The sequence below is a fragment of the Ranitomeya imitator genome, chromosome 4, assembly GCF_032444005.1.
Source record: "Ranitomeya imitator isolate aRanImi1 chromosome 4, aRanImi1.pri, whole genome shotgun sequence".
In the NCBI taxonomy this organism is placed as follows: domain Eukaryota; kingdom Metazoa; phylum Chordata; class Amphibia; order Anura; family Dendrobatidae; genus Ranitomeya; species Ranitomeya imitator.
In genome coordinates this window covers 483518768-483545174 of record NC_091285.1, presented here as the reverse complement: position 1 = coordinate 483545174, position 26407 = coordinate 483518768, and the positions used below count along the sequence as shown (strand labels likewise).

Here is a 26407-nt window from a genome sequence, read left to right as displayed (position 1 = left end):
CGCTCCAGCATCGTAGATTGCAAAGTGTGACAGCAGTCTACGACGCTGGAGCGATATTGTTACGACGCTGGAGCGTCACGGATCGTACCGTCGTAGCGATGAAAACTGCACTGTGTGACGGTACCCTAACTCTGCTTGTAGCAAGGGAGAGTCAATCATTTGCCAGACTTCTGCAGAGATCAAGGATCCAGAAAATCAGATTGTTCTGTTAACTTTTCTAAATTAAAAGTTGTGTGACTGATTGTGCCTCATAACTGAAAATTTACTGCATTTTATACTAATTAGGCTATATTTTGCCAATGGTCAAGTCAGAGTATAGATTCAAAACCTATTTCAGCACAAATTTGGTTAGCAAATACATCTTGTTTATGTACACTCCCTAAAAGAAGTTATGTCACTTATCCATGTTATGTAAATAAAAGCTTATAACCGGACGATAAATTCATCCATTGGTTGTATAAATTATTCTTTTGAAAGCTGAAACCCTCTGAAATGTGGTTTAGGTTAAGAAAATAAATTGGCATCAATGCAGAAATATTGATCAGTTAATGGACACAGAATGGTCAGATTTTGACAAGACAAAAGTTTTGTCGCCTGGTCATATAATGCACCCAATCCTAGTTTACATCCTCACCAGTGCTCAGTAAATGATCGGTAAATTAGTGTGTGTGTATAAAAAAAAAAACAGTAGCAGCAAACAAGAGCAAGCGTATGCATGAAAATAGGGATCACCACAATATAACTAAGAGTAACAAAAGTCTTTATTCAGAGAACAACATACACAAAGACATTTAAAAACATCTAAAAACAGATAGGAACAATGGGTCCACCATAATAACAGATAAATGCTGACAAAAATATGCACCTTATCACTGCACCGGGCAGTCGGATTGGTACACATTGGCCACTGAGTAGCGTGGTCCCACAAACACACGGTCTCTAGGTGGGGATATGGTAAAGAAACATCAGTCCCCAATGGTTACCACCAATTCACCCTCCTCATCAGTCCTAGGGTGTCTCTTACCCAGCCCAGTGCAAACACCTATAAAGACGGTCCTAAACCGGCAGGCATATCAGGTCAGTGGAGCTGTGTGGGTAAACATCCCTGTGTGGGGATGTTTCTTTACCATATCCCCACCTAGAGACCGTGTGTTTGTGGGACCACGCTGCTCAGTGGCCCATGTGTACTGTGGCACCCCTAGGGGTATCTGCCACAAAAATAGTTACTGACAGTAAATACAAATATTAAAATAGCAAGACTGCACTACCACCTCCGGCCAGAAGGGGGAGTTCCAGAGACTCCCCTTGATCCATTCTGGCCTGAGAGAAGAGTTGGCAGTTGGGCTAAGGAGCTGAAAGTGAGAGGTCATACAGTTGAATCTCTAACAGCCCTGTGACTGTTTCCAGGCCTAAATCACCGGCCTGAGGAGAAGAGGGATAGAGAAAAAGGACATTGTGAGAACCGGGTAGCATTAATCACTACCCAGAACAGGCGCAAAGACGGATACCGGATCCGTGGCTGTATTCATTATATATAATACAGCAACCGGAAAAACGTGAGGTGATATCAGCTTCACTAGGGCCGGTACGACTTTTGAACTGTGGAGAGGAAGAGGTCACTTTGCCAAGGTATGCTACAATGGCAAAGCTATATACTGTTGACAACAATGCCATCACAACCATTGAGCCCTTAGAACCAACCTGTCAGGTGGAAGGCAATGGCTCAGATGGAGAAATGGAGGATTGGTGCCAACAGCTACACGTGGGCATAAATTCAACACCTACCCATCAAAAACAAGAGGTGTATAGGCTAGTGACGGAATATGAACAAGTCTTCAGTAAACACCCATTGGACTTCGGACGGATAGAAGGGGTAGAACACACAATCCCCACAGGTGACCATCCCCCAATAAAAGAAAGATATAGACCCATACCGCCCGCTCACTATCAATGTGCAAAAGATATGCTGAGGGAAATGAAACAGGCCGGGGTAATAAGAGACAGCTGTAGCCCCTGGGCGGCCCCTCTAGTGATTGTAAAAAAAAAAGATGGAACTATGAGAATGTGCGTAGACTACCGGCAGATTAATAACATCACCCATAAAGATGCCTACCCCTTGCCTAGGATAGAAGAGTCCTTGACCGCTTTGAAATCTGCTAATTATTTTTCCACCTTAGACTTAACAAGCGGGTATTGGCAAGTCCCTGTGGCTGAGAGAGATAAGGAAAAGACGGCATTCACCACACCAATGGGTCTAAGTGAATTTAATCGCATGCCGTTCGGACTCTGCAATGCATCCGGTACCTTCCAGCGGCTGATGGAATGCTGCCTCGGACACAAGAACTTCGAGACCGTCCTCTTGTACCTAGATGATGTGATCGTCTACTCAAAGACTTACGAACAACACTTAAAAGACCTGGCAGAAGTGTTCGAAGCCTTATCCAGGTATGGCATGAAAATCAAGCCATCCAAATGTCACCTTCTCAAGCCAAAGGTACAGTACCTGGGACACATCGTGAGTTCGGAGGGAGTAGCACCGGATCCCGAGAAAATAACCGCCATAAGGGATTGGCCGAGACCTACCAGCGCAAAAGAAGTGAGGCAATTCCTGGGATTTGTGGGTTACTATCGCAGATTTATAAGAGGATTTACCAAGTTGGCAGCACCCTTGCAAGACGCCTTGGTAGGGCAGACGAAGAAACCTTCAAACCAAAACCCTCCTTTCCAGTGGAACGACGAAAGGGAATACTCCTTTGAACAACTAAAGAAGGCACTAACCGGAGAAGAGGTTCTGGCATACCCAGATTACCATCAACCTTTCATCCTCTACACCGATGCCAGTAATGTGGGACTAGGAGCGGTGCTGTCACAAAAGCAAGAAGGTCGGGAGAAAGTCATCGCCTTTGCAAGTAGAAAGCTCCGGCCTACTGAAAGAAATCCAGAAAATTATAGCTCCTTCAAATTGGAATTACTGGCAGTAGTTTGGGCTGTGACTGAACGTTTCAAACACTATCTGGCCGCTGCAGAATTTATTGTCTATACTGACAACAATCCGTTGACCCACCTGGACACAGCCAAATTAGGTGCGTTAGAACAGCGATGGATAGCCCGGTTATCTAATTACAACTTCAAGATCAAGTATCGAGCAGGTCGCAAGAATGGAAATGCCGATGCCCTATAAAGGATGCCACACTTGAAAGATGTAGAAGAAGAAACGGGGGAGCTTGAAGAAATTGAACTACCAGCCTTCCATCATCCCAAGGCAAAACATCATCAGTCAAGTACCTATCAGAAACAACAAGAGGTGAATTTTAATCCATTAGCACACCATAGATGGGCTGACACCCAAGACAGCAATCCGGCTGTGAAGTTGGTGAAGGAACTGTTAACTGAGCAAAGTGCATATCCCGATGAGGATGCCCCAGAAGAAACGCATCAACTCTGGAAAGAGAGAGGCAAAATGTTCCTGTATCAAGGGAAGCTCTGTAGAAGGTACACCAATCCGAAAACACATGAATTGGTTTGGCAGATTATCGTGCCTAAACAAGATGTCAAGATGGTCCTCGAAGCTTACCATAATGGTGCTGGTCACTTCGGTTGGAAAAAGTTAGAAGTACTTCTAAGAGAAAGATTTTATTGGGTCGGGATGAGAAAATCAATCGAACAGTGGTGCAGAAATTGTGGCCCGTGCAACCTCAGAAGAAACGATCAAAAGAACCAAAGAGCACCACTGCAGCCCATAATCACCAAACAACCACTTGAACTTGTAGCCATAGACCACGTGAAGTTAATACCAAGCCGGTCCGGCTATGCCTTGACCATCGTGGACCATTATTCACGTTTCTTGGTAGTAGTACCCGTAAAAGATCTGACAGCAAAAACAGCAGCCAAAGCGTTCCAAACGTACTTTTGTAGACCCCATGGATATCCGGAACAGGTTCTCACCGACCAAGGTACAGCCTTTGAATCAGAGATCTTCAGAGAATTCTGTAATATGTATGGTTGCAAAAAGATACGGACGACGGCCTATCATCCACAAACAAACGGCTTATGCGAGAAGATGAACCATATTGTAATAGACCTACTAAAGACTTTACCTGAGACAGAAAGGAATCAATGGCCAGAGAAATTGCCTGACTTGGTGGATCTGTATAATCATGTCCCGGTGAGCTCCACCAACTGCACCCCAGCTTACCTTATGCGTGCAAGACCCGGCCAATTACCAATCGATCTAGAAATGGGAATTCTGAAACCAGACGCAGAAGTCCAAGACTCCAATTGGGATATCATACGGCAAAAGCAGTATCGCCAAGTGCAAGAGAGTGTGGAAAGAAGCCTTCAGCAAACTAGAGAAAGACAAGAGCGAACTTTCAACCAGAATGCTCTAGCGACCCCATTAAGACCGGGTGATCAAGTGCTCAAGAGAAATCGTCGAACCAATAAACTGGACAATCAGTGGGAAGCCGTACCCTACACAGTTTTACCAACAAGAGTGGATAATCCTAAAATGTGTCTCATTAGCAAAAACGGAGGCTAAACATCTGTACTAGTGTCAAGAGACAATCTTAAATTATGTCCGGAAGCATTGAAAGAGCCAGGAGTTGTCCAGCCAGATCCAGAAGTTATTCAACCCATACAGGTTCAACCAGTAAAGGAAAAAGAAGAGGAAATGTATCACACCTGTATAGGAGACTTTCCCAAAACCCTACTAACATACCATGGTGCCGTAGTGGTTCCCATGGTGGCCTTTTACCCAACACCGAACCAAATACCAGAAGTCCCAAGACAGGAAGAGGCCGTATTACAGGAGGTTCCAGGCCAGGAAGAACAGATTCCTGGTCAGAGTAATCCCATTCACGGTGGACTTGCCAACTCCATAGTCGTGGAATTATCTTTAGCAGAGCGGGCAGATACTACATCTGCAGTAGACAGTAGTACACCACATGAAGAGATACCGCTATTACGTAGATCACAGCGCAGTACCCAGGGTCAATTACCGGCCAGGTATGCAGATTACCAACTATAAAGCTCATAATGTGAATTGTATATATGTTATGCCGTATATAGTTAAACAGAAAATGTAGTATAGTCATTGTTATCATTCTGCAACGTTTAAGCCCAGTACCTACAGAGACTTGTCTGTATGAACTTCTTGCATATTCTTGAACTTGTTATCAGCCCGGAGGCACTAAATCAAAGCTCCGTAAAGACTGCTTTTTGAACTTTGCTTTTTGCTCTTTTTGAACTTTCTTTAGACTTTATATTGACAACTCCGTTGGAAAAATGGAACTAAATTCCTGGACACAAAGTGCAGTGCCTTTCCTAGTACCTTCAAGGATAGGACTGTATTAATAGACGCTATTTGAAGTGACTTTTTACAGAACTCTATTTTTGTTTCCTTGAGTGGTTTTTGTAACTTTTCATTTTTAAGACTCTGTACATATTAATTGTTATTTCAAAATGTTATCGTCCCACAGTCCCAGAGTACTGTTCTTAACTAAGGGGGAATGTGGCACCCCTAGGGGTATTTGCCACAAAAATAGTTACTGACAGTAAATACAAATATTAAAATAGCAAGACTGCACTACCACCTCCGGCCAGAAGGGGGAGTTCCAGAGACTCCCCTTGATCCATTCTGGCCTGAGAGAAGAGTTGGCAGTTGGGCTAAGGAGCTGAAAGTGAGAGGTCATACAGTTGAATCTCTAACAGCCCTGTGACTCTTTCCAGGCCTAAATCACCAGCCTGAGGAGAAGAGGGATAGAGAAAAAGGACATTGTGAGAACCGGGTAGCATTAATCACTACCCAGAACAGGCGCAAAGACGGATACCGGATCCGTGGCTGTATTCATTATATATAATACAGCAACCGGAAAAACGTGAGGTGATATCAGCTTCACTAGGGCCGGACGCAGCAACAGACACAGAGTTCAGCGGTAATCCCGGAGGGGGTAAGCCGATAAAAGGACTCGGGTTGCCCGTCGAACCAGGACCCGGAGGGGACAGACTGGGCCGGCAGCCAGTTCACATACAGCAGCAGGGCCACACAGAAATTGCGCACAATAAGAGGCGAAGACCCCAGCAGGGTCAAAGTAACTCAGAGTTCCCATACAGACTCCGGTGACAGGACTGGTTGTAAATCCTTTGATGTTAAAGTAAACTGGTTAAACGTTTCAGTGCCTCAGTCTTTCATTTGGACAATAGCCATCTATCCAGGATCGGGATCGTCACCGCTGGGAGAACCTGCTGCTGATCAAGTAAGTGTCTGTCCCCTCACGATACCCCTTACACTGTGCATCGCCTGAGGCCACAGCACCGGGTCAAGCCACCCGTGACATCCCCCTCAAGAGACAGACCCCATTGGTCCGGTGCTGGGTATCCCGGTCTCCTGGGCGTTACAGTACCAATCCGACTGCCCGGTACTTTGGAGCAGTTATTTACACAGTGCGCACATTTGCATTATGTAGGCTATCAGGATCAGTTGTTGTTTATGCTTAATGGTGATAGAGTATTCGAATTAGCTGTGTAAGGTGCATATTTTTGTCAGCATTTATCTGTTATTATGGTGGACCCATTGTTCCTATCTATGTTTTTAGATGTTTTTAAATGTCTTTGTGTATGTTGTTCTCTGAATAAAGACTTTTGTTACTCTTAGTTATATTGTGGTGATCCCTATTTTCATGCATACGCTTGCTCTTGTTTGCTGCTACTGTTGTCTGGTATGCATATGGTGATCCCCTTTTGTACCTTAACATTTGGATGGTGCCCGCTCAACAAAGTGTTGATGTATAAGAAGAAACCCAGCACCCCAGACCTTCACTTGAACTGCAACTTGAGCTCTGACAACATGCCAAAAATCCACCCTGCGACCAAAGCCTGAATTATCAAGAGGCTGAAGACCAGATCCACTGCAGAGGTGGCTGGCACCTTTAATGTGTCTCAGCGTCAAGTACAAAGAATTAAAAAAAAAAAAGATTTGAAGAGACTGGATATGTGTTTGACATGCCCAGGTCCGGCAGACCCCGCAAGACAACTGCTCAGGAGAAACGTTTGTTGGTTAGAAAATCCAAAGCAAGCCCCTCTTCCACTGCAGCAGAGCTCTAACAGGCCTGGTCACCTCAAGTCCCTGTGTCAACTAGAACAGTTTGTAGGATTTGGTCTCGAAATGGCCTCCATGGTAGAATCAGTGCCCAGAAGCCAGCGCTAAACAAAAGACAAATAAAAAACTGTGTGGCATTTGCAAAGTCCCACAGCCTGCTAAATAGATGGATGCTGGAAAAGTGGCAGAAGGTGGATTTCTCCGATGAATCTTCAGTAGAATTACACCACAGCCGCAGCAAATACTGCAGGAGACCTACTGGAGCCCTACGGATCCAAAATACACCCAGAAAACAGGTAAATTTGGTGGTGGAAAGATCATGGTCTGGGGTTACATTCAGTATGGGTGTGCGAAACATTTCCAAGGTGGAAGGCAATATCAATAACCTAAAATATCAAGAAGTATTAGCTACCTCTTCTATTCCAAATCATAAAAGGGGTCAAATTTTGCAGCAGGATGGTGCTCCATCTCATACATCCATCTCTACAACAAAGTTCCTCCAGGCAAAAAAGATCAAGGTGCTCAAGGACTGGCCAGACCAGTCACCAGACATGAACATCATTGAGCATGTTTGTGGTAGGATGAAAGAGGAAGCTTGGAAGACAAAACCAAAGAATCTAAATGAACTCTGGGAGGCATGTAAGACTGCATTCTTTGCTATTCCTGATGACTTCATTAATAAATTGTATGAATCATTGTTGAACCACATTGATGCAGTCCTTCAAGCTCATGGAATTCACACAAAATATTAAATATGACTAATAGCACCACAACTTCATTCACCAATGCTATGCAACATATACTCTATTTTTCGCTTTGTAAGAAGCACTTTTCCCCCCCAAACTTGGGGGGGGAAAAAATGGGGCTGCGTCTTAGAAAGCGAACCTGCCTTACCGGGGAGGTGTCCGGGTATCTCCGGGTGCCCGACTGTTGCTGCGGGTGTCTCCGGTGCCCAGCGGTGCTGCGTAGGTGTCCGGCTCTGCCGACATTTTGCTACAGGCCAGAGCCCCAGCACTTTCAGGGTTCCACGTGCGCTGGTCTCTGGGAATGCGCTGGTCTCTGGGAATGCGCTGATGGTGATCTCAGGATCAAGATCTCGAGAGATGAGATTTCAGCGATCAAGATCTCGAGAGATTATTTATTATTATTATAAATAAATAATAATAATAATAATAATAATAATAATAATAATAATAATAATAATAATAATAATAATAATAATAATAATAAATCTCTCGAGATCTTGATCCCGAGATCACCATCGGCGCATGCGCCGCCCCCGGAGGCAGCCATATTCCCAGAGACCAGCGCACGTGGAACCCTGGAAGTGCCGAGGCTCTGGCCTGTCGCAAAATGTCGGCAGCGACACCCACGCAGCACCGCTGGGCACTGGAGACACCTGCAGAAACGGCCAGCAACCGCCGGGCACCAGGAGACGCCCGGCAGCAGCACAAGCACCCCCCAGCAGCACAAGATCTCCGCAGCAGCGCGCCACACATTGGAGCCCCCATTCATACCTGCTTGCGGCCTGGAGAATCACCTCTCTCCCGCCTTCTCCAGCAGCGACCCAGCTTCACTGCAGCCACCACCCCCGGTAAGCAATAAGATGCAAGGATTATAAGAAACACCACCAATTTATTAAAAAATATTTTTTTCTTATTTTTCTCCTCAAAATTTGGGGTGCGTCTTAATAGTCCGGAGCGTCTTATAACACTGGGGAACAATTTGAAAAAAAATTTCTGTTGAGTTAGGTTTTTGAGCTGATTTATACTAAAATTGGCATACTGATTCCAAAAATGTAGTCAGTTTTTTTCTAGCACGTCAAGTTTTTCCTCCACAACTTACCTGCCAGAGAAGCACAATTGCACGGATATCTGTAATAAGATATCTGATTACAATTCGACTCATATAGAGCTACGTGACAACTTGTAAGAGTAGTCACAACTGAGACAGTGTGGTGAGAGGTGTGTGCAGCTCCCAATAAGTCATAATTATCAATATCTTTACACAATAAATTTATCATAGTAGGAATAAATAGGATTGCGATACCTTTTCTCTTTACATTGGGCGCTTAGTTGTAATTTATATATCTTTTATGATTTTTTTCTTTGTTAGTTTTCAAAGCTTGTAACTTTCCATCTCAGTGTTTTATTTACATATATACATATTTCCTTTGTTTCAGATCATGTCTGCTCCTTCTTCCTCTCGTCGTAAATGCCTATTTGTACTATTTAAAAAAAACAAACACTTTTTAGGTACAGTAGTTTACATATTTTTGAGAAGACAAAAATCCTATAGTTCAAAAACTTGACGTGATAGAGAAAAACTGAGATCATTTCTGGATTCAGCATCCAAAAATTAGTTAAGAACAGTTGTCTGACCTAACTCCTAAAAAATTGTGTTCCCCAGTGTAATTTAACTTTCTGTGGGCGACAAAAGTTTTGTCTTGCCAAAATCTGACCATTCTGTGTCCATTAACTGATCAACATTTCTGCATTGATGCCAATTTATTTTCTTAACCTAAACCACATTTCGGAGGGTTTCAGCTTTCAAAAGAATAATTTATACAACCAATGGATGAATTTAACGTCAGGTTATAAGCTTTCATTTACATAACATGGATAAGCGACATAACTTCTGTCACGGAGTGTATAAATACATTTGTGATACCAACGTATGCACAACGTAACAGCAGCATTTCAATTTGGATAAACTTGGGTTTAAATGAGAATATGAAAAATTGTATTTTTTTTCAGAATAAAAACATGATTTTTCATCCAAACCGTGCTCCATATGACTTTTCCACATCTGTATGGCCTTCATATCAGGTTTTTTATATCCACAATTAATAACACCCAATTCCCGTTCCTATGCAATTCTGGGAATGGATCCGGTAAAAACAGGTGCGCGATTAATGGTGTCAGTAAGGCAACCATTCTTTTTTCTTTAAACACATCCATTGTATTCAGATCTGTTTAGAATCTCATGGCCTAAAAAGGTTCAGAAGGCGAAACAGTGAGATCATGGAAAAATGATCTAAAGCTTAAACTTACCATCCAGAAGCTTTCCATGGTAAACTGCCATCCCAGCCACACGGCCAATAAACTTGAAATATGAAAGGTGATCTTCATTGCACAGTCCAGAATTTGGATTGATTTGCAAAGTGTAATTATCACTGTGAAGAAAAACAGAAGTCTTTTAGTATCCCAAGAGTGCAACAGTCATAGATTATACAACCTGAAACTCCTGGCCACAGTAAGGTTAAAAAAAAAAAAAGTTGCATACTCCCTTACCAATCCCCCTCCCTGTCTTCTGCATGGCGGTTGTGTCCCCCACCGGTCTTCTCTTCCAGTATGGCCAGCAGCTGACTGCTACAGCCAATTAATGGTGACCCCACCGAAAGAGAAGGAGAGGAGACCAGAGGGGGGACACAAACTACACTGGGACAAAGAAGAAAAAAATGGCAGAAATCCCTTTAATACTCTTTCTGTTTTGGGAGGATAGAAAATCCCTTTTGTAAAGGCAGTGACTTGATTACTGCCCTAGAGTTACATAACACATTCTGAACTCTAAGACTCCATCCACCTCACAAAAGCTGCAGGCTATGGATATCTAATAATGCAAAGCTGACCTCTACGTATTCTAGAGTAAATCAAAATGAGAGGCAGGAACATTGGAAAATGATCCCAGAACTCATCAACATCATTTTTTGACAAGGCAAAATAATAATAATAATAATAATAATAATAATAATAATAATAATAATTAGATCCTCAAATCAAATGAAACAAATCTGATAAAACTTGATTTATGCTGATAAGCTTATAGTTGATGACCAGTCTATCAAAGGACAATGGTGAAGAAGTGGCTTCTCTAGGTGCAGGCAGAATAACATGTGAAAGGAACTCATGGGCCTGACACTGTGCACAAGGCTAGATCAATTGGCTTCAGGTCATTCTCATAGCACTAGGAACTAATGGGCCTGCACTATTCATAGCACTAGGAACTAATGGGCCTGCACTATTCACAGCACTAGGAACTAATGGGCCTGCACTATTCAGAGCACTAGGAACTAATGGGCCTGCACTATTCAGAGCACTAGGAACTAATGGGCCTGCACTATTCATAGCACTAGGAACTAATGGGCCTGCACTATTCATAGCACTAGGAACTAATGGGCCTGCACTATTCACAGCACTAGGAACTAATGGGCCTGCACTATTCACAGCACTAGGAACTAATGGGCCTGCACTATTCACAGCACTAGGAACTAATGGGCCTGCACTATTCACAGCACTAGGAACTAATGGGCCTGCACTATTCACAGCACTAGGAACTAATGGGCCTGCACTATTCATAGCACTAGGAACTAATGGGCCTGCACTATTCATAGCACTAGGAACTAATGGGCCTGCACTATTCAGAGCACTAGGAACTAATGGGCCTGCACTATTCACAGCACTAGGAACTAATGGGCCTGCACTATTCACAGCACTAGGAACTGATGGGCCTACACTATTCATAGCACCAGGAACGAATGGGCCTGCACTATTCACAGCACAAGGAACTAATGGGCCTGCACTATTCACAGCACTAGGAACTAATGGGCTTGCACTATTCACAGCACTAGGAACTAATGGGCCTGAACTATTCACAGCACTAGGAACTAATGGGCCTGCACTATTCACAGCACTAGGAACTAATGGGCCTGCACTATTCACAGCACTAGGAACTAATGGGCTTGCACTATTCACAGCACTAGGAACTAATGGGCCTGCACTATTCACAGCACTAGGAACTAATGGGCCTGCACTATTCACAGCACTAGGAACTAATGGGCTTGCACTATTCATAGCACTAGGAACTAATGGGCTTGCACTATTAACAGCACTAGGAACTAATGGGCCTGCACTATTCACAGCACTAGGAACTAATGGGCCTGCACTATTCACAGCACTAGGAACTAATGGGCCTGCACTATTCACAGCACTAGGAACTAATGGGCTTGCACTATTCACAGCACTAGGAACTAATGGGCCTGCACTATTCAGAGCACTAGGAACTAATGGGCCTCCAATATTGTGCACAAGGCTAGGTCTATGGACTTGAGGTCATTATCCTGGCACTAGACACTAATGAGCCTGCCACATTGTGAACAACACACAAGAAGAAGAAATGGGGTCTTCTCTAAATATCATGGCACTTACGTCGCAGAGTACTCAAAGAGACCATAATATGGATTGAACATTTCTTTTGATATCAAGAAGAACCATTCTCTGGCAACGCCTCCATAATCTAAACCTTTCTCATTGTCAAATTCAATCCAGAGACGTGCTTTGAGAAATTCTGGCCGTTTCACAGCGATTATTCTTCTGTAGGAATCCTCAAAAATGGCTGACCGACGCAACTTCATTTCAAACCGATTAGGAATATCGAGCTACAGAGAAACAAAATATATAAGTATATATTAAAATATTGCATTTGGCAACCTTTGTGATATATTTTGTAATGGAATAAAAAGAACATTCCTTTATTTTTAGTAGAAATTTCTCATTTTTTCTGATCTCTGCTTGTAGTCATTCAACAAGAAGTTCCATTTGATAAAGCCAGAATGGCTCAATGCAAGATGGAGCACTGACAACTTTACTGTGACCAGGACTGACACACCACAAAACCAGGATGGTTACAGCTAAATAATACAAGTTCCTATTGAGTGACATCAAGCAGACAACTTGAAAAACTGAGAAATTGAGACTGTATGTTAAAATATTGTACAATTAATAATCTTCATTCATGAAAATCTGACTCTGCTAGTAAGAAAAGTTGACACACGAAAAATTGAAACGGAATATGAAAAATCTAAGACAAATCTGATAGCGTGCCCATAATTACATAGTGAATTATGTACAAAGTGGTCCTTCACAAACACTAATCTTTCACACCAGATTAAATGTATCTACGACAGTAGAAATTCTTGAAGGTCTAAACCCATCCTGTTAAGAGGGCAGATTTAGATAGTCCTTAGAAAAATAAACTTTGAAAACTACTTCCATTTTAATCCCCCACCATCTTCCCCTGTTATGTCACTTTTCCGGTTTTGTGATTTACAGCGCAATGCCTATACGCCAAGACCACAGTGGTGACAGGTTCACTAGGCAACGTGTGTAATTCCCATCAGCTTCTTAGCTCCTAAATCCTGGCTAATTCCCTATATCAATCTAGTGGAGATTTAAAGGGAACCTGTCACCCCCCACAGGCGTTTTTAACTAAAAGAGCCACCTTGTGCAGCACTAATGCTGCATTCTGTCAAGATGGCTTTTTTATTTGTGGTCCCTTCCAACGCTGCAATATTCGTTTTTATGATTTGTCCCTCATACCTGTAGTTTGTCCAGGGGGCATGTCTTTTCCCCCCTGACACACACGCCTCCCAGCCATCACTCAGGCCCTCCACGCGCCGGGTGCCGTCTCCACTTCCTTTATTGACGTCCCCAGAGCCTGCACTGTAAGTTTTTTTTTCGAGCATGCGCAGTTTGCGCTGCCCTTTGACACCCATCACATGATGGGAACTTACAGCGCAGGCGCCGGGGACGTTAATGACCGCAGAGGAAGCTGCGCCCGGAGGGGCTGAGGGATGGCTGGGAAGCATTTGTGTCCGGGGGGGAAAAGACATGCCCCCCTGACAGACTACAGGTATGAGGGGCAAATTATAAAAACGAATAGTTCAGCATTGGCAGGGACCCCAAATAAAAGAGCCAACTTCACGGAATGTAGCATTAGTGCTGCACAAGGTGGCTCTTTTAGTTAAAAATGCTAGGGGGGTGACAGATTCCCTTTAAGTATTACTCACATCTTCATACATGGATATTGTTGGTAAATGCTTGAAAATACAAGCAATTTACTGCGTATTAAAATTTTCATCTTTTTCTGCAGTATTAACATTTTTTGTTTCCAGCATGTCGCCTTGGAGACCGACAATCGCTGCTAGGCAGCAGAACATGAGCTGTGCTCACAAGTGACTTTCTGTTGAGCTTGTAAGCTGTTTTGAAGTTGGCGAGATTGCACTCAGGGGCAGACATATAATTTGGTGCCCAAGAGGTAAGAGGGCCCATTTTGACCTCTAAAGCAGATGTAGTTGTGATGAGCTACCGTACTGCAAAGGGCCCTTATACTGCTCATACACAGGGGCCCATCTTCGGTCTGTGTCCCCCAGTGAGTGTGCTCTTGTCTTCCAATTCTGGCCACTGTCAATGCTTAGAAGCTAGCCGGCATCGGCGGTCAGACAAAAGCAAAGTATACTTCTTTGCAAACGTCTGCAAATGTTAATAAGCAGTAGATTGTAAACCTCCACAACCAGCTGTCATGCTTCCACCTACCTAGAAAGAAAGAAAAACTTTATACAATTCCAAATAAGTAGAAAACATCTTGGATTACACTTGCCTGCTTCTTCAACTTTTTACGGAAGTACTCGTATTTTCTTTTGTAATCCCGAGAATAAGGTACAGCCTAGAAATCAAATAAGAGTTTAACATAGTATTCAACTTTATTATAAAAAACAAACATTTAGCTTAATAAAAATCTATAAAAACAAAAACGAGCTTCCTTAAGGCCCCTTCACATTAAGCGACGCTGCAGCGATACCGACAACGATCCGGATCGCTGCAGCGTCGCTGTTTGGTCGCTGGAGAGCTGTCACACAGACAGCTCTCCAGCGACCAACGATCCCGAGGTCCCCGGGTAACCAGGGTAAACATCGGGTTACTAAGCGCAGGGCCGCGCTTAGTAACCCGATGTTTACCCTGGTTACCAGCGTAAAAGTAAAAAAAAAAACAAACACTACATACTTACCTACCGCTGTCTGTCCCCGGCGCTGTGCTTCTCTGCACTCCTCCTGTACTGGCTGTGAGCACAGCGGCCGGAAAGCAGAGCGGTGAGGTCACTGCTCTGCTTTCCGGCTGACCGACGCTCACAGCCAGTACAAGAGGAGTGCAGAGAAGCACAGCGCCGGGGACAGACAGCGGTAGGTAAGTATGTAGTGTTTTTTTTTTTTTTTACCTTTACGCTGGTAACCAGGGTAAATATCGGGATACTAAGCGCGGCCCTGCGCTTAGTTACCCAATGTTTACCCTGGTTACCAGTGAAGACATCGCTGGATCGGTGTCACACACGCCGATCCAGCGATGTCTACGGGAGATCCAGCGACGAAATAAAGTTCTGGACTTTGTTCAGCGACCAACGATCTCCCAGCAGGGGCCTGATCGTTGGTCGCTGTCACACATAACGATTTCCTTAACGATATCGTTGCTACGTCACAAAAAGCAACAATATCGTTAACGATATCGTTATGTGTGAAGGTACCTTTACTCTTACTCAAGGTCGCAGAAGCTATTTTACTTTTTCACACTAGGGGGCAAACTAATGCTGGAAGAGAACATACGGTCTCCTCTTGCCACATATGGAGGGCTCGCTTGACAGGGTCGCCGTGACGCAGCAGCGGCTTTGTACCGTCTGATCAGAATGTTAAACTAAGAACCTCACGGTCAGTTTTGTACATTTTGGCCGAGCGGCATTAGATCAACGCATGATTTTTAGATGGGCGGTCCATGATCTTTTTCCACAGTTCTAGCATGAAGAAGTTTAGCAATATGACAAAAAGATATTGTAAAAAATAATAATGTGAAAAAAAACAGATATTAGCCCTACTGATTTTCTTGTACATTAACTGTAACAGTGTTCTACATATTGGTGGCTTTGTATATATCAGCAGGGACTTTGAAAAACCTATTTTAACCATGTAAAATTGTTGAAAATTATTTCAGCTGTACAAATAAACCCCCAACACCACTGGTTTGCTATTTTAGCATGAGAGGAATATGGCACAGAAGCCAAGGCCACGCTAGGGCATTGGAGTTGTCAGAACATTGCATTGAGGTGGGCTGTCCAGCAGAGAACAGCCCAGCTTCATCAATTTAGGACCCCATTAAAAACAAAAGCATCGGATACTCCTCTACCACAGTGGTGCAGACATCACTGGAACTACAATTGCTGCAGGCGGGGAACATCCATTGTTTTTATTTGGTTCCCAAAGTGATTAAGCTGTGGTTGTCCAGAAGTTATTTTTTTAAGGGAAAAAAAAAAAAAAAAAATCAGGCCCCGATTCATCAAGACCGGCGTTTTTCACACTGATCTGGACAAGGTGGTGTGCTGGAATCAGATGGTTTTGATTCATTAGGTGGTTCATGCCTCTTAATGGATCAAGAACGTCAGAAAGTAGAGTGCGCCTCGCCACTAATCTTACTCCAGTCGGGGAGTGGAGTAAGATTTGTGGAATACGGAATGGCACAGCATCAGCTTTGATCATTTTTATATTCGGCCCCCCCCTTGTGCATGACAATATGCCTTCTGACCTTTAATCTGCGCCTGCCCACAATTATCCACAATGCCTCATGGACTAACATGGTAGGTATTGTGTCTGTCAATGCTGGGAAATCAGGCAAAGAACTGATGTATACAGATGCACTTACTGCAGGCTCGGAGACATCCTGCCATCTCATAGGGACGTCACATGGCCATGTCAGTTACTCCTTGCTAATAAGGACTCACCTAACACTTCTTCACTGTAAGGACCGTTCAATCAGACAGCAAAGAATGAAACCCAATCCCCACCCCCTCACTGCAACCAGGGGCTATGGATACAAGTGCCCAAGGTAATTTCCCAGATGGTGTGAGGAGCCATATATTACACAGCCGCCATATTAACATACTTTTCACACCTTACACAAGCTGCGGTCTTGTAAACATGGTGCACTGACAGGCGTCACAAGAAACATTCAGCAATAACGCTATGAGCTTCCATGCCATTTACATGTGGGTGCTGAGAAGTGATGGCTGACAACAAGCACAAAGTAATTGAGTGCACTTGTACTGACCGGTCCGGTTATGGCGGCGGTCTCCAAGCGCGGATCTTCCCATTGAGTTTTCTTTGTGTCTGGAAGAAACAGGAATGCGCTTTATTTTCTTTAGAAATCTAATAAGACTATTATTCAGAAACAGACATTTCCTTACTGTGGTCAATATAAAAGCCTCGGCCATCCGTGTGCGTCCTCTCTTCCCAACCAGGCTGCATGGGAGAACCATAAACAGGTCAGTATGGTGCAATGAGAATCAGTACAAGTGTATCCGGACCAGTGAGGGTCATATATACCCTTGTTAAATATCATATTTAGCATCATCCACTTCCACAGCGCTTTACAGACATCATGGTCCCCACTGGGGCTCACTATCTAAATTCCCTATCATTAGGTGTTTGAGTGGGGGAGGAAACTGGAGAACCCGGAGGAAACCCACACCCATGGGGAGAACATAAAACTCTTCATCACTCAGGACCCCAGCGTTGCAAAGCAACAGTTCTAGCCACTGAGCCATCGTGCTGCCCATACAACCGGTTTTGGTGATAGATTGGTTATCATTGGTGTTTATGCAGTGGAAGAATATCCCACAGCGCAGTACAAAGATGGTCATCACTCACATTTGTCACCGTTCCCATGAACATTCGTGATATACATTATTACACACACAAAACCCATTTCAAGGGAATGCAGTTGGGTTTCTCCTTAGGGCATTTTCCAAAGTAGCAGTTGTGCTGCACAAGAACGATGCATCAGAAAACGTCCCAAAGACCACTGACTGCCAAGGTAACTAGTAAAACCACTACAAGTAGTGGTAGACCTCATGCAGTTTCTGCAGCACAATTCTTGGCATTACAGTAAGAACCGTGGCACAAGTACTGTTTGTTGACAGCATTACCCACTGGACCAATATGTCATAAGAAGTATTTGATGAAGAACCCTTTTAAACGATCCAGTGACAGCAGCTAAAAGTACTTTTACTGGCAATGGCTGCGATATGCAGCGAAACGAATGTTTAACGTCAACAATGACGTCGCAAACAATGATGCTCAGCATGCAGGAACAGTATTCAGACACATTGTGGCTATGTCACAAGCGCAAAATGTGAGTGCCGCCTTAATGAGGAAATATATGCAATTATATGTAACATAGTAACATAGTAAGGCCGAAAAAAGACATTTGTCCATCCAGTTCAGCCTACATTTGTCCATACAGTAAAGCCTTCATTACACAGACTGCAGGTAGTATGTTACACTTCATATGATACGTCAATATTCAACAAAGAATAGTGCAGGACAAGATATTAGTAATCAACATTATCTATATTGCTAGATCTTCTTGAAATAATTAAAAAAAATTCACTGAAAATGCACAAGAGTGAGGACAAAATATAATAGGCGCCTGGTCAGAGAATGCAATTAAATTAGAGGAATAACACTGTATATCAGACTAAAATTACCGCAACAAACAGTAAATTATATAATGAAAATATTAATAACCTGCCATGTAAGAAATCACAACTCATACATGACCAAGGTTGCTTAGAATGTCGACCGGACGAGTTTCGCATAAATGCTTTGTCTGGAGGTTTCCTGTGTCAGGTCAAAGTGGCTACCTGATCTTGTGGGCAATCTGCATCATTTAGGGGTTTGGATTTCTTACATAAAGGCTATACATATGATTTACAGCTTTTCAGTTTATGATATTACTAAAAAAGTCAAAGCATATTTTGATATTCTACTAACACCTTGTCCTGCACTAGTTTTTGTTAGAATCCTTTGCCCTTTCCCCAGGTACCATAGAGCAGGGGTCCCCAACTCCAGTCCTCAAGGCCCACCAACAGGTCATGCTTTCAGGATTTCCTTTGCATTGCACAGGTGATGCAATTATTACCTGGGCAAGACTAAGGAAATCCTGAAAACATGACCTGTTGGTGGGCCTTGAGGACTGGAGTTGGGGATCCCTGCCATAGAGGACAGCACGCTCAGGGGAAGATTTTTCCTTTGACTCGTGTCTCACTTACTGGCAGTGGTCCCAGCTCTGACACATCTAAAGGGGGCCTTGTCCGCAGCTGTACAGGAATTCGCAGTCTCGGGTCTTCCTATACAAACGATAAACAGCATTGCTTGAACACAGCATGTTTACTGTATACAGGGTTGTGAGACATATATACCAGGCAGACTGTCCTACTGAAGGGATATATGGCACCACAGATAAGTAAGCTTGTCCCTAAACAACACAGGGAAAGTTTTCAGTTATGTATAAATGAAAATGTATCACTAATATACTTTGACTATTTATTAAAAATAGTCTAATTCCTACCTAATAATTGCAGCCTTTAACTCTTTCACTGCAAAAGATGTAGTATGTCCTGCCTTTAAAGGGAACCTGTCACCCCGTTTTTTCAGATTGAGCTATAAGTACTGTTAAATAGGGCCTGCGCTGTGCGTTACTATAGTGTATGTAGTGTACCCTGATTCCCCATGTATGCTGAGAAATACATTACCAAAGTCGCCGTTTTCGCCTGTCAATCAGGCTGGTCTGGTCAGGTGGGCGTGTTCACAGCGCTCTTTTCTTCTCCAGCTTTCCGTTGGTGGCGTAGTGGTGTGCGCATGTCCAAGGTCCGAATTCCCTGCGCCCACGTGAAGACACAGCGCGCGATCTGCGCTGTTATCCCTTGCATCGGTGGGGGCGGCCATCTTCCTGGGGCCGCGCGTGCGCAGATGGAGTGCTCTGCTGCACGGGGCTTCAGGAAAATGGCCGCGGGATGCCGCGCGTGCGCATTAGAGATCGCGGCGGCCATTTTTCCAAAGCCGAGATGCAAACTTGGCTTTGGGAAAATGGCCGCCGCGATCTCTAATGCGCACGCGCGGCATCCCGCGGCCATTTTCCTGAAGCCCCGTGCAGCAGAGCACTCCATCTGCGCACGCGCGGCCCCAGGAAGATGGCCGCCCCCACCGATGCAAGGGATTACAGCGCAGATCGCGCGCTGTGTCTTCACGTGGGCGCAGGGAATTCGGACCTTGGATATGCGCACACCACTACGCCACCAACGGAAAGCTGGAGAAGAAAAGAGCGCTGTGAACACGCCCACCTGACCAGACCAGCCTGATTGACAGGCGAAAACGGCGACTTTGGTAATGTATTTCTCAGCATACATGGGGAATCAGGGTACACTACATACACTATAGTAACGCACAGCGCAGGCCCTATTTAACAGTATTTATAGCTCAATCTGAAAAAACGGGGTGACAGGTTCCCTTTGACTACAGCCTGCATGTTGGTGTTACACAACGCTCAGAATCTTACCAGGCGACACCAGGCTTAAAATCCGAAATGCAACATTTGGGGTGCACCACTAGTAGGCATGAGGGGCTTTTTACACAGGGCAGTCAGATTATGACATGATCAAAACCCCATGTAAATTGATCATCAATAATTTGCTTCCCTATCATCCACTGTATATTTTGCGCTGATCTAAAAATCATTGCTGTCCGGCAACATATCCACATGGGAAACAAGATGTCCCGGTAAAAATGTTCTTACTGAATCCTGATGTATCGCCATGCAAAATGAAGAGATTGACAGGAAACTAATCTGTAGGTGTAACAGGACCCCAAGGTGGAGGAGGAGCAGGTCACATCAGGAGCACGGTCACAGCTTGGTCATGCTTTCCCATACACAGCACCCAGGGAAAGACGTGGCGATAGGAACAACCATTTAAAAGAACGTGTCGTCAGAAAATTACCTATTTATTTTACTCACTTATAAAGCGCCATTAATTCCACAGCACTTTACAGACATTATAATCACTGTTCCCATAGGGAGTCTAGATTGTGAGCCCCAATCAGTATGTGTTTGGAGTGCGGGAGGAAACCGAAAAACCTGGAGGAAACCCATACATCCAACAGGGCGAGAACAAAAACACCCCGTACAGATGTTGTCCTTGGTGAGATTTGAACCCACGACCCCAGAGATGCAAGGTGCAATGCTAACCACTGAGCCACCGGGCTAACCTATTCTTTCAATCAAGTTTATTGTAAAACATTTTTTAAATATTTATAACACCATCTATAATTAAAAATAAATTAGAGATATGTAATTGTGAAGGAAGGAGGTAAACTGAATGGTGGTGTTAATTGTCACTGCAATCCTCAATAATAATATTTAATTGTAATGAAATGTTTGTAAAGAACAAGAAACACAAGTTTAATTTTAAACCTAGTGGGCAATGTGTAAAATGACTATATATATATATATATATATATATATATATATATATATATATATATATATATATATATATATATATATATATATATATATATATATATATATATATATATATATATATATATATATATATATATATATATATATATATATATATATATATATATAAAAACGAGAGCAGCACAATGCTCACCGGTGGGTGCCAAGCCTCCTGGATAGGACCATCCACATGTCCAACCACGTATTATGCCAAGCAGAAAAAGAAGGCAGCACTCCAACAAATGAAGGTGAAAAAAGGCTGTGAAGTTTATTTCAGACCCACATCTCGCGACGTTTCGGCTCGCACTGAGCCTTTCTCAAGGCTTGAGAAAGGCTCAGTGCGAGCCGAAACGTCGCGAGATGTGGGTCTGAAATAAACTCTTCACAGCCTTTTTTCACCTTCATTTGTTGTTGGAGTGCTGCCTTCTTTTTCTGCTTGGTATATATATATATATATATATATATATATATATATATATATATATATATATATATATATATATATATATATATATATATATATATATATATATATACATACATATACACACACACACACACACACACACGCACATTTAGTAAAAAAAATAAATAAATTCAAAGTAAACACCTAAATATTACAACGAAGGTCTTAATGGTGTAGTTCCCTGGGTATGGGAACACTTGTAAGGGGATCTCTGGTAGTAGTGAGGTTTAGAATCACTTGCCTATAATATAACAATGATGGACTAAAAATAATAAAACATTGTTACTGAAAAAATGCAATTTACCATCTAAAACAATCAAGTATAGAAGAACATGAAAACATCTATGAGATACATCTAGTAAATCTAAAGAGAAAATGAAATCAATTTATTGAAGCCTATGGTTTATTTACTTATTTGTTGGATAGAATTGGAATTCTAGCTACAAAATCCCCATGTAATTGCTGTCATAAGGATGTCAGTGCAGTCATTTGCTTTACCAGAGAAAGTCTAACAATTGATAGAAGGAGAAGATTCACAATACCCATGTTGTAGTCTTAGTGTTGTGATTGATGAAGAAGGGCCGTCCACTTGGGGCATGCCTGATTTCCCAGCCTTTGGGGAGGAATTTATGTTCCTGGTCCACAGTCTGTTTAGTGGATTCACATTCTGGAGACTTCTGATGACGACCACTAGGAACATTCTGGGTGGGAGAGGTCTGTGACATTTCCACAGGTGATGGCTTCTGAGACTGAATATGAAGGATACATTAGGTTATGAATGCTACCACCAAGCAAGGCGTTTCCCCTGTGTTTCCATAAACAGAGGCAGCTAAGAACAATAGGATGGGAAAGAAACTCGCTCTTCAGGAATCACAAGTGTCAAGATGTTTTTCAACAAACAATTCAACATTTTCGAACTACCTCTAAATACGTCAAGTAAACACTGGCTCTGCACCCTGTATCCATCCTAAACCTTTCTTCAATCAAATTATTTAACAATTTGTTAGGACACAAAATCAACACAATATCAAGTTATTTTTTGGGGGGGATGATTGATGGTGAAACAATGGCATCTGTCACAGCCATCTAATAAAACAGATGCATTAACCTATATTACGGTAGGCTTTTTTTCTCAACATGAAAGCATATGGCAGTCGAGGAGCATCAGTCAAGGCTTCCATTTTATTCCTTTTTATTCTCTTGTTTATCATCTTGGGTCATGTTGGGATTTTAATCACTTTTTTAATTTACCATACAATTTCAGATTTTTTTTTTACTTAGTATTAATTATTAAGGCCTTTATTAAGGGAACGTTGCTTGCAGATTCTATGGGGGCATGTTCTTAGGCTGTTTGAGAGCCCAACTCTCTTAATAAATACAAAAAAAATAGCATCAAATAGAAAGCCCAAATCTCTGGGTCCTTATGGCAGATTTATTAAAAAAACAAAAACAACCCTGAATACTTGAGAGAGAAGCGGGAATAACGCAAGAGAAAATACTGGCCACCTCTAACCTGGCGATGGGGAACTACTAGGGAACTAAGGGCATATGTACATGCATTATTCTGTGGTTATTCACTGACCAGGTGATATAAAGCGAGTAGGCCTATAAGCAGAGTGATGATTTCTTAGTACCTGAACTACAGGCCTCTCCCACGTTGTAGTTCTAGCATTGTGATCTATGTAATATGACCTTCCTTTCTCATCTTGTTTTTCTTCCCAACCAGGAGGTAATCCTGAGAATGTCGGTAACAACTGAAAAAAAAAACAAAACAAAAAAAAAGTTACCGTATTTTTTTGTAAAAAAAATAAAAAAAATAAGCTGGCTCCAAAGCATAAAGTAAAAATAAAGCATGCAAGTTGTTAGAGGGCTGGTCTCAGAAACAACCGCAGTCAATAACCATCCAACAGACAATCAGCCGATTGCCCCAAGTCTTGCTGCCAACACCCTTGGCAAATAATTAATTTTGCCAGGGGAAGTCCTAACCAGCCAGGTATTTTTAGGGTGGCAGCCACTGTAGGGGAAATGTATTGTTACAAGGCAGTCATTTCGGATTAATAGCTGTCCTTTTGATACAAGGATAGCTTAAAGTGAATCTGTTAGCAGGTTTTTGCTAAAGACAGCATAACGTAGGGTTAAAACACAGATTTCAACGATGCCTCCCTTACCAAGTTCAGTGGTTTTGTTTGCCTGCAATGATTGTTTATCATTGCTGGGACATAGCAGCACGTGCCTCCTGGTCCGACTCCGCCCCCTCCTGTGATAAGCTGCTCACTGGCTATAGATCAGTGCTCCTCAACAGGTCAGGTTTTCAGGATTTCCTCAGTATTGCTCAGGTGATAATTGCAGAACCTGCACAGGCAACAAGTCCATCACCTGGGCAACACTAAGGAAATCCTGAAAACGTGACCGGTTGGTGGCTCTTGAAGACTGGACTTGGGGAACACTGCTATAGACCAAGTACATACAGAGCCTGGTGTGGGCGGGGTTAGCTTTCTCAGCTCTGCTGCATTGCTAAATATAAAAACTATGATTGTGTCAGAACAGCTGCACCCCATAATCTAAGAGGTACATTGTCGGACTCAGGGTCTCTTTCTACATCAGGCTGCTCACAGGTGAGGTAGCAAAAACCTGCTAACAGAATCCCTTTACATACAACTCAAATGTTAATATAACTGTGTAGGGCTTATGGACAGCGGGTGCCTTTGTGAGAAACTCAATTAAGCTAATGTATTAGTTCTCCTAGAAGTTAAAGAAAAAAAAAAAAAAGCTTACACATTTGTCCACTGTACAATGAGCACAAGACAAGGGTAAGACAAGGGTATAAAACAAAAAGCTATCATGCATTAGATGGAAAACCATTCTTACAACAGGTAATGTAGGGAGTTCTTCCTGTGTATAGGACTGCAGGGATTCTCTTCTGTTGGAATGCGCCTTCATAAAATATAAAGAGGAAAAAAAAAAAACGTACAAATATTTTAAGCAATGTGGAGCATATGTGAATGGTAATGATAGCATATCCTGTAAAAAAAACCTTCAACATCTGAATTGGCAAGGGTCTACCACCAAAGATCTAGGCAACTGAAAAGAACAAAGCTCCTCCGAGCCTCCTCTGACCACACAAAGCGGAGAACTGGAGCACAGTCACATTGATGTAAGGCATCTGGTGTGTGCAGTCTCACGGTCCCGAGTGTGAACCCTGTATGGCAAGATGGTCAACATGGTCTCCTCAATGAGAGGCCAACACAAAACAATTAAGGCTGCATAACCTGAAAACATTCAGAGAAAAAAAAGCCTGCGACTGCGGTCAACAAGCTTATGACCAGAAATATATAAAATGACTTATTATGAAATTAAAACATATAAAAGGCAAACAGCACAAAAATATTATGACTAAAATAAAATATGGAGTGTAATATAGCCCAGGATGTGTGGGTATGTCATATCACCAAAGTATAGGAAGAAACTACGTGCCCTCACACAGCTTTATAACCAAAAATGAAAGCATTGTGGCTCTTTGAAAAATGGAAGCACAAGAAAAAACTCAAACTTCTGTGTTATTTTCACAATTAAAATAATTTAAAAAGTGGACAAGTTTGGTATTACCCTAATCATAATGATGAGGAAAATCATATAGCCAGGTGTTTGCCGTAAAAACCAATTCCTCAAAAATGGCAGAAATGCAGGGGGGGGAGGGGGGTGTTTCTTTCACAATATTCCTGCACTTATTTTTCACATTTTCCAGCACACTATGCACTAAAATAAATGGATTCATTCAAAGCTACAATTGGTCCCACAAAAAAACGAGCCATGATATAAAAAAAAGTAAAGTTATGCCTCTTAGAATATGGAGTGAAAAAAAAAATGAAAATGAAAAACTGAAATTGGCCGTAGTGGGAAGGGGTCAAATGACATTTTTCTGTATTTTCAGGCTTCTAGCCTTGGGATAATGCACAGGTTGTGTGCACTGTTAGGAGTAATAACATTGTGATAGAACCAGAGCCCTCACTTAGGCTTCTTTCACACTAGCGTCGGGCCCGGCCCGTCGCAGTGCGTCGGGCCGAGGTTACCGACGCTAGCGTTGCCTCCGCCGCACAACGGGTGCAGCGGATGCTGCTTTTCAGCGCATCCGCTGCCCCATTGTGAGGTGCGGGGAGGTGGGGGAGGAGTTCCGGCCGCGCATGCGCGGTCGGAAAAGACGGTCCGTCGGCTGCAAAAAATGTTACATGGAACGTTTTTTGCGGCCGACGGTCGGCCGAAAAACGGCGCAACCGTCGCGCGACGGTTGCGACGTGTGGCAATCCGTCGCAATGCGTCGCGTAATGTTAGTCAATGGAGAAAAAACGCATCCTGCAAACACTTTTGCAGGATGCGTTTTTTCTGCAAAACGACGCATTGTGACGGATTGCAGTTAACGCTAGTGTGAAAGCAGCCTTACCGTGTTGGAGCTGTGTCTACTGCTGGCTCCATCTCCAGATATGTGCAGTCTGGTGCTCAGCTCATCAGTGACTTGTGCCTGGAGGTCTGGGGCAGCCACGGGCTGGGCAGGATGGTTGCTGTACACTGTAGCATCATCCTCTGTAATAATCTCCCAGCTCTAGTGAGTAAAAAAAACACAAAAACAAAAAGGTGAATCTTCAGGATGGCATCAGCAGACAATATCTAGAT

General features: G+C 43.0%; 1 protein-coding gene across 2 annotated transcripts in view; it reads right to left on the bottom strand.

Moving 5' to 3' along the window:
• Nucleotides 1-26407, bottom strand: part of NEDD4 (NEDD4 E3 ubiquitin protein ligase) — a 206091-nt gene that overhangs the window by 33097 nt on the left and 146587 nt on the right. Inside the window, exons 11-20 of one of the 2 annotated variants that reach the window (XM_069765948.1) lie at nucleotides 26178-26336; nucleotides 24608-24673; nucleotides 23374-23493; nucleotides 22282-22488; nucleotides 19025-19102; nucleotides 17159-17213; nucleotides 17023-17081; nucleotides 14534-14599; nucleotides 12304-12533; nucleotides 10150-10271 (exon numbers count right to left, since the gene is read on the bottom strand). In XM_069765948.1, the coding sequence (XP_069622049.1) occupies nucleotides 10150-10271; nucleotides 12304-12533; nucleotides 14534-14599; nucleotides 17023-17081; nucleotides 17159-17213; nucleotides 19025-19102; nucleotides 22282-22488; nucleotides 23374-23493; nucleotides 24608-24673; nucleotides 26178-26336 (1162 nt within the window). The remainder of the gene's footprint in view (nucleotides 1-10149; nucleotides 10272-12303; nucleotides 12534-14533; nucleotides 14600-17022; nucleotides 17082-17158; nucleotides 17214-19024; nucleotides 19103-22281; nucleotides 22489-23373; nucleotides 23494-24607; nucleotides 24674-26177; nucleotides 26337-26407) is intronic. The other variant, XM_069765950.1, reaches the window with a different exon arrangement.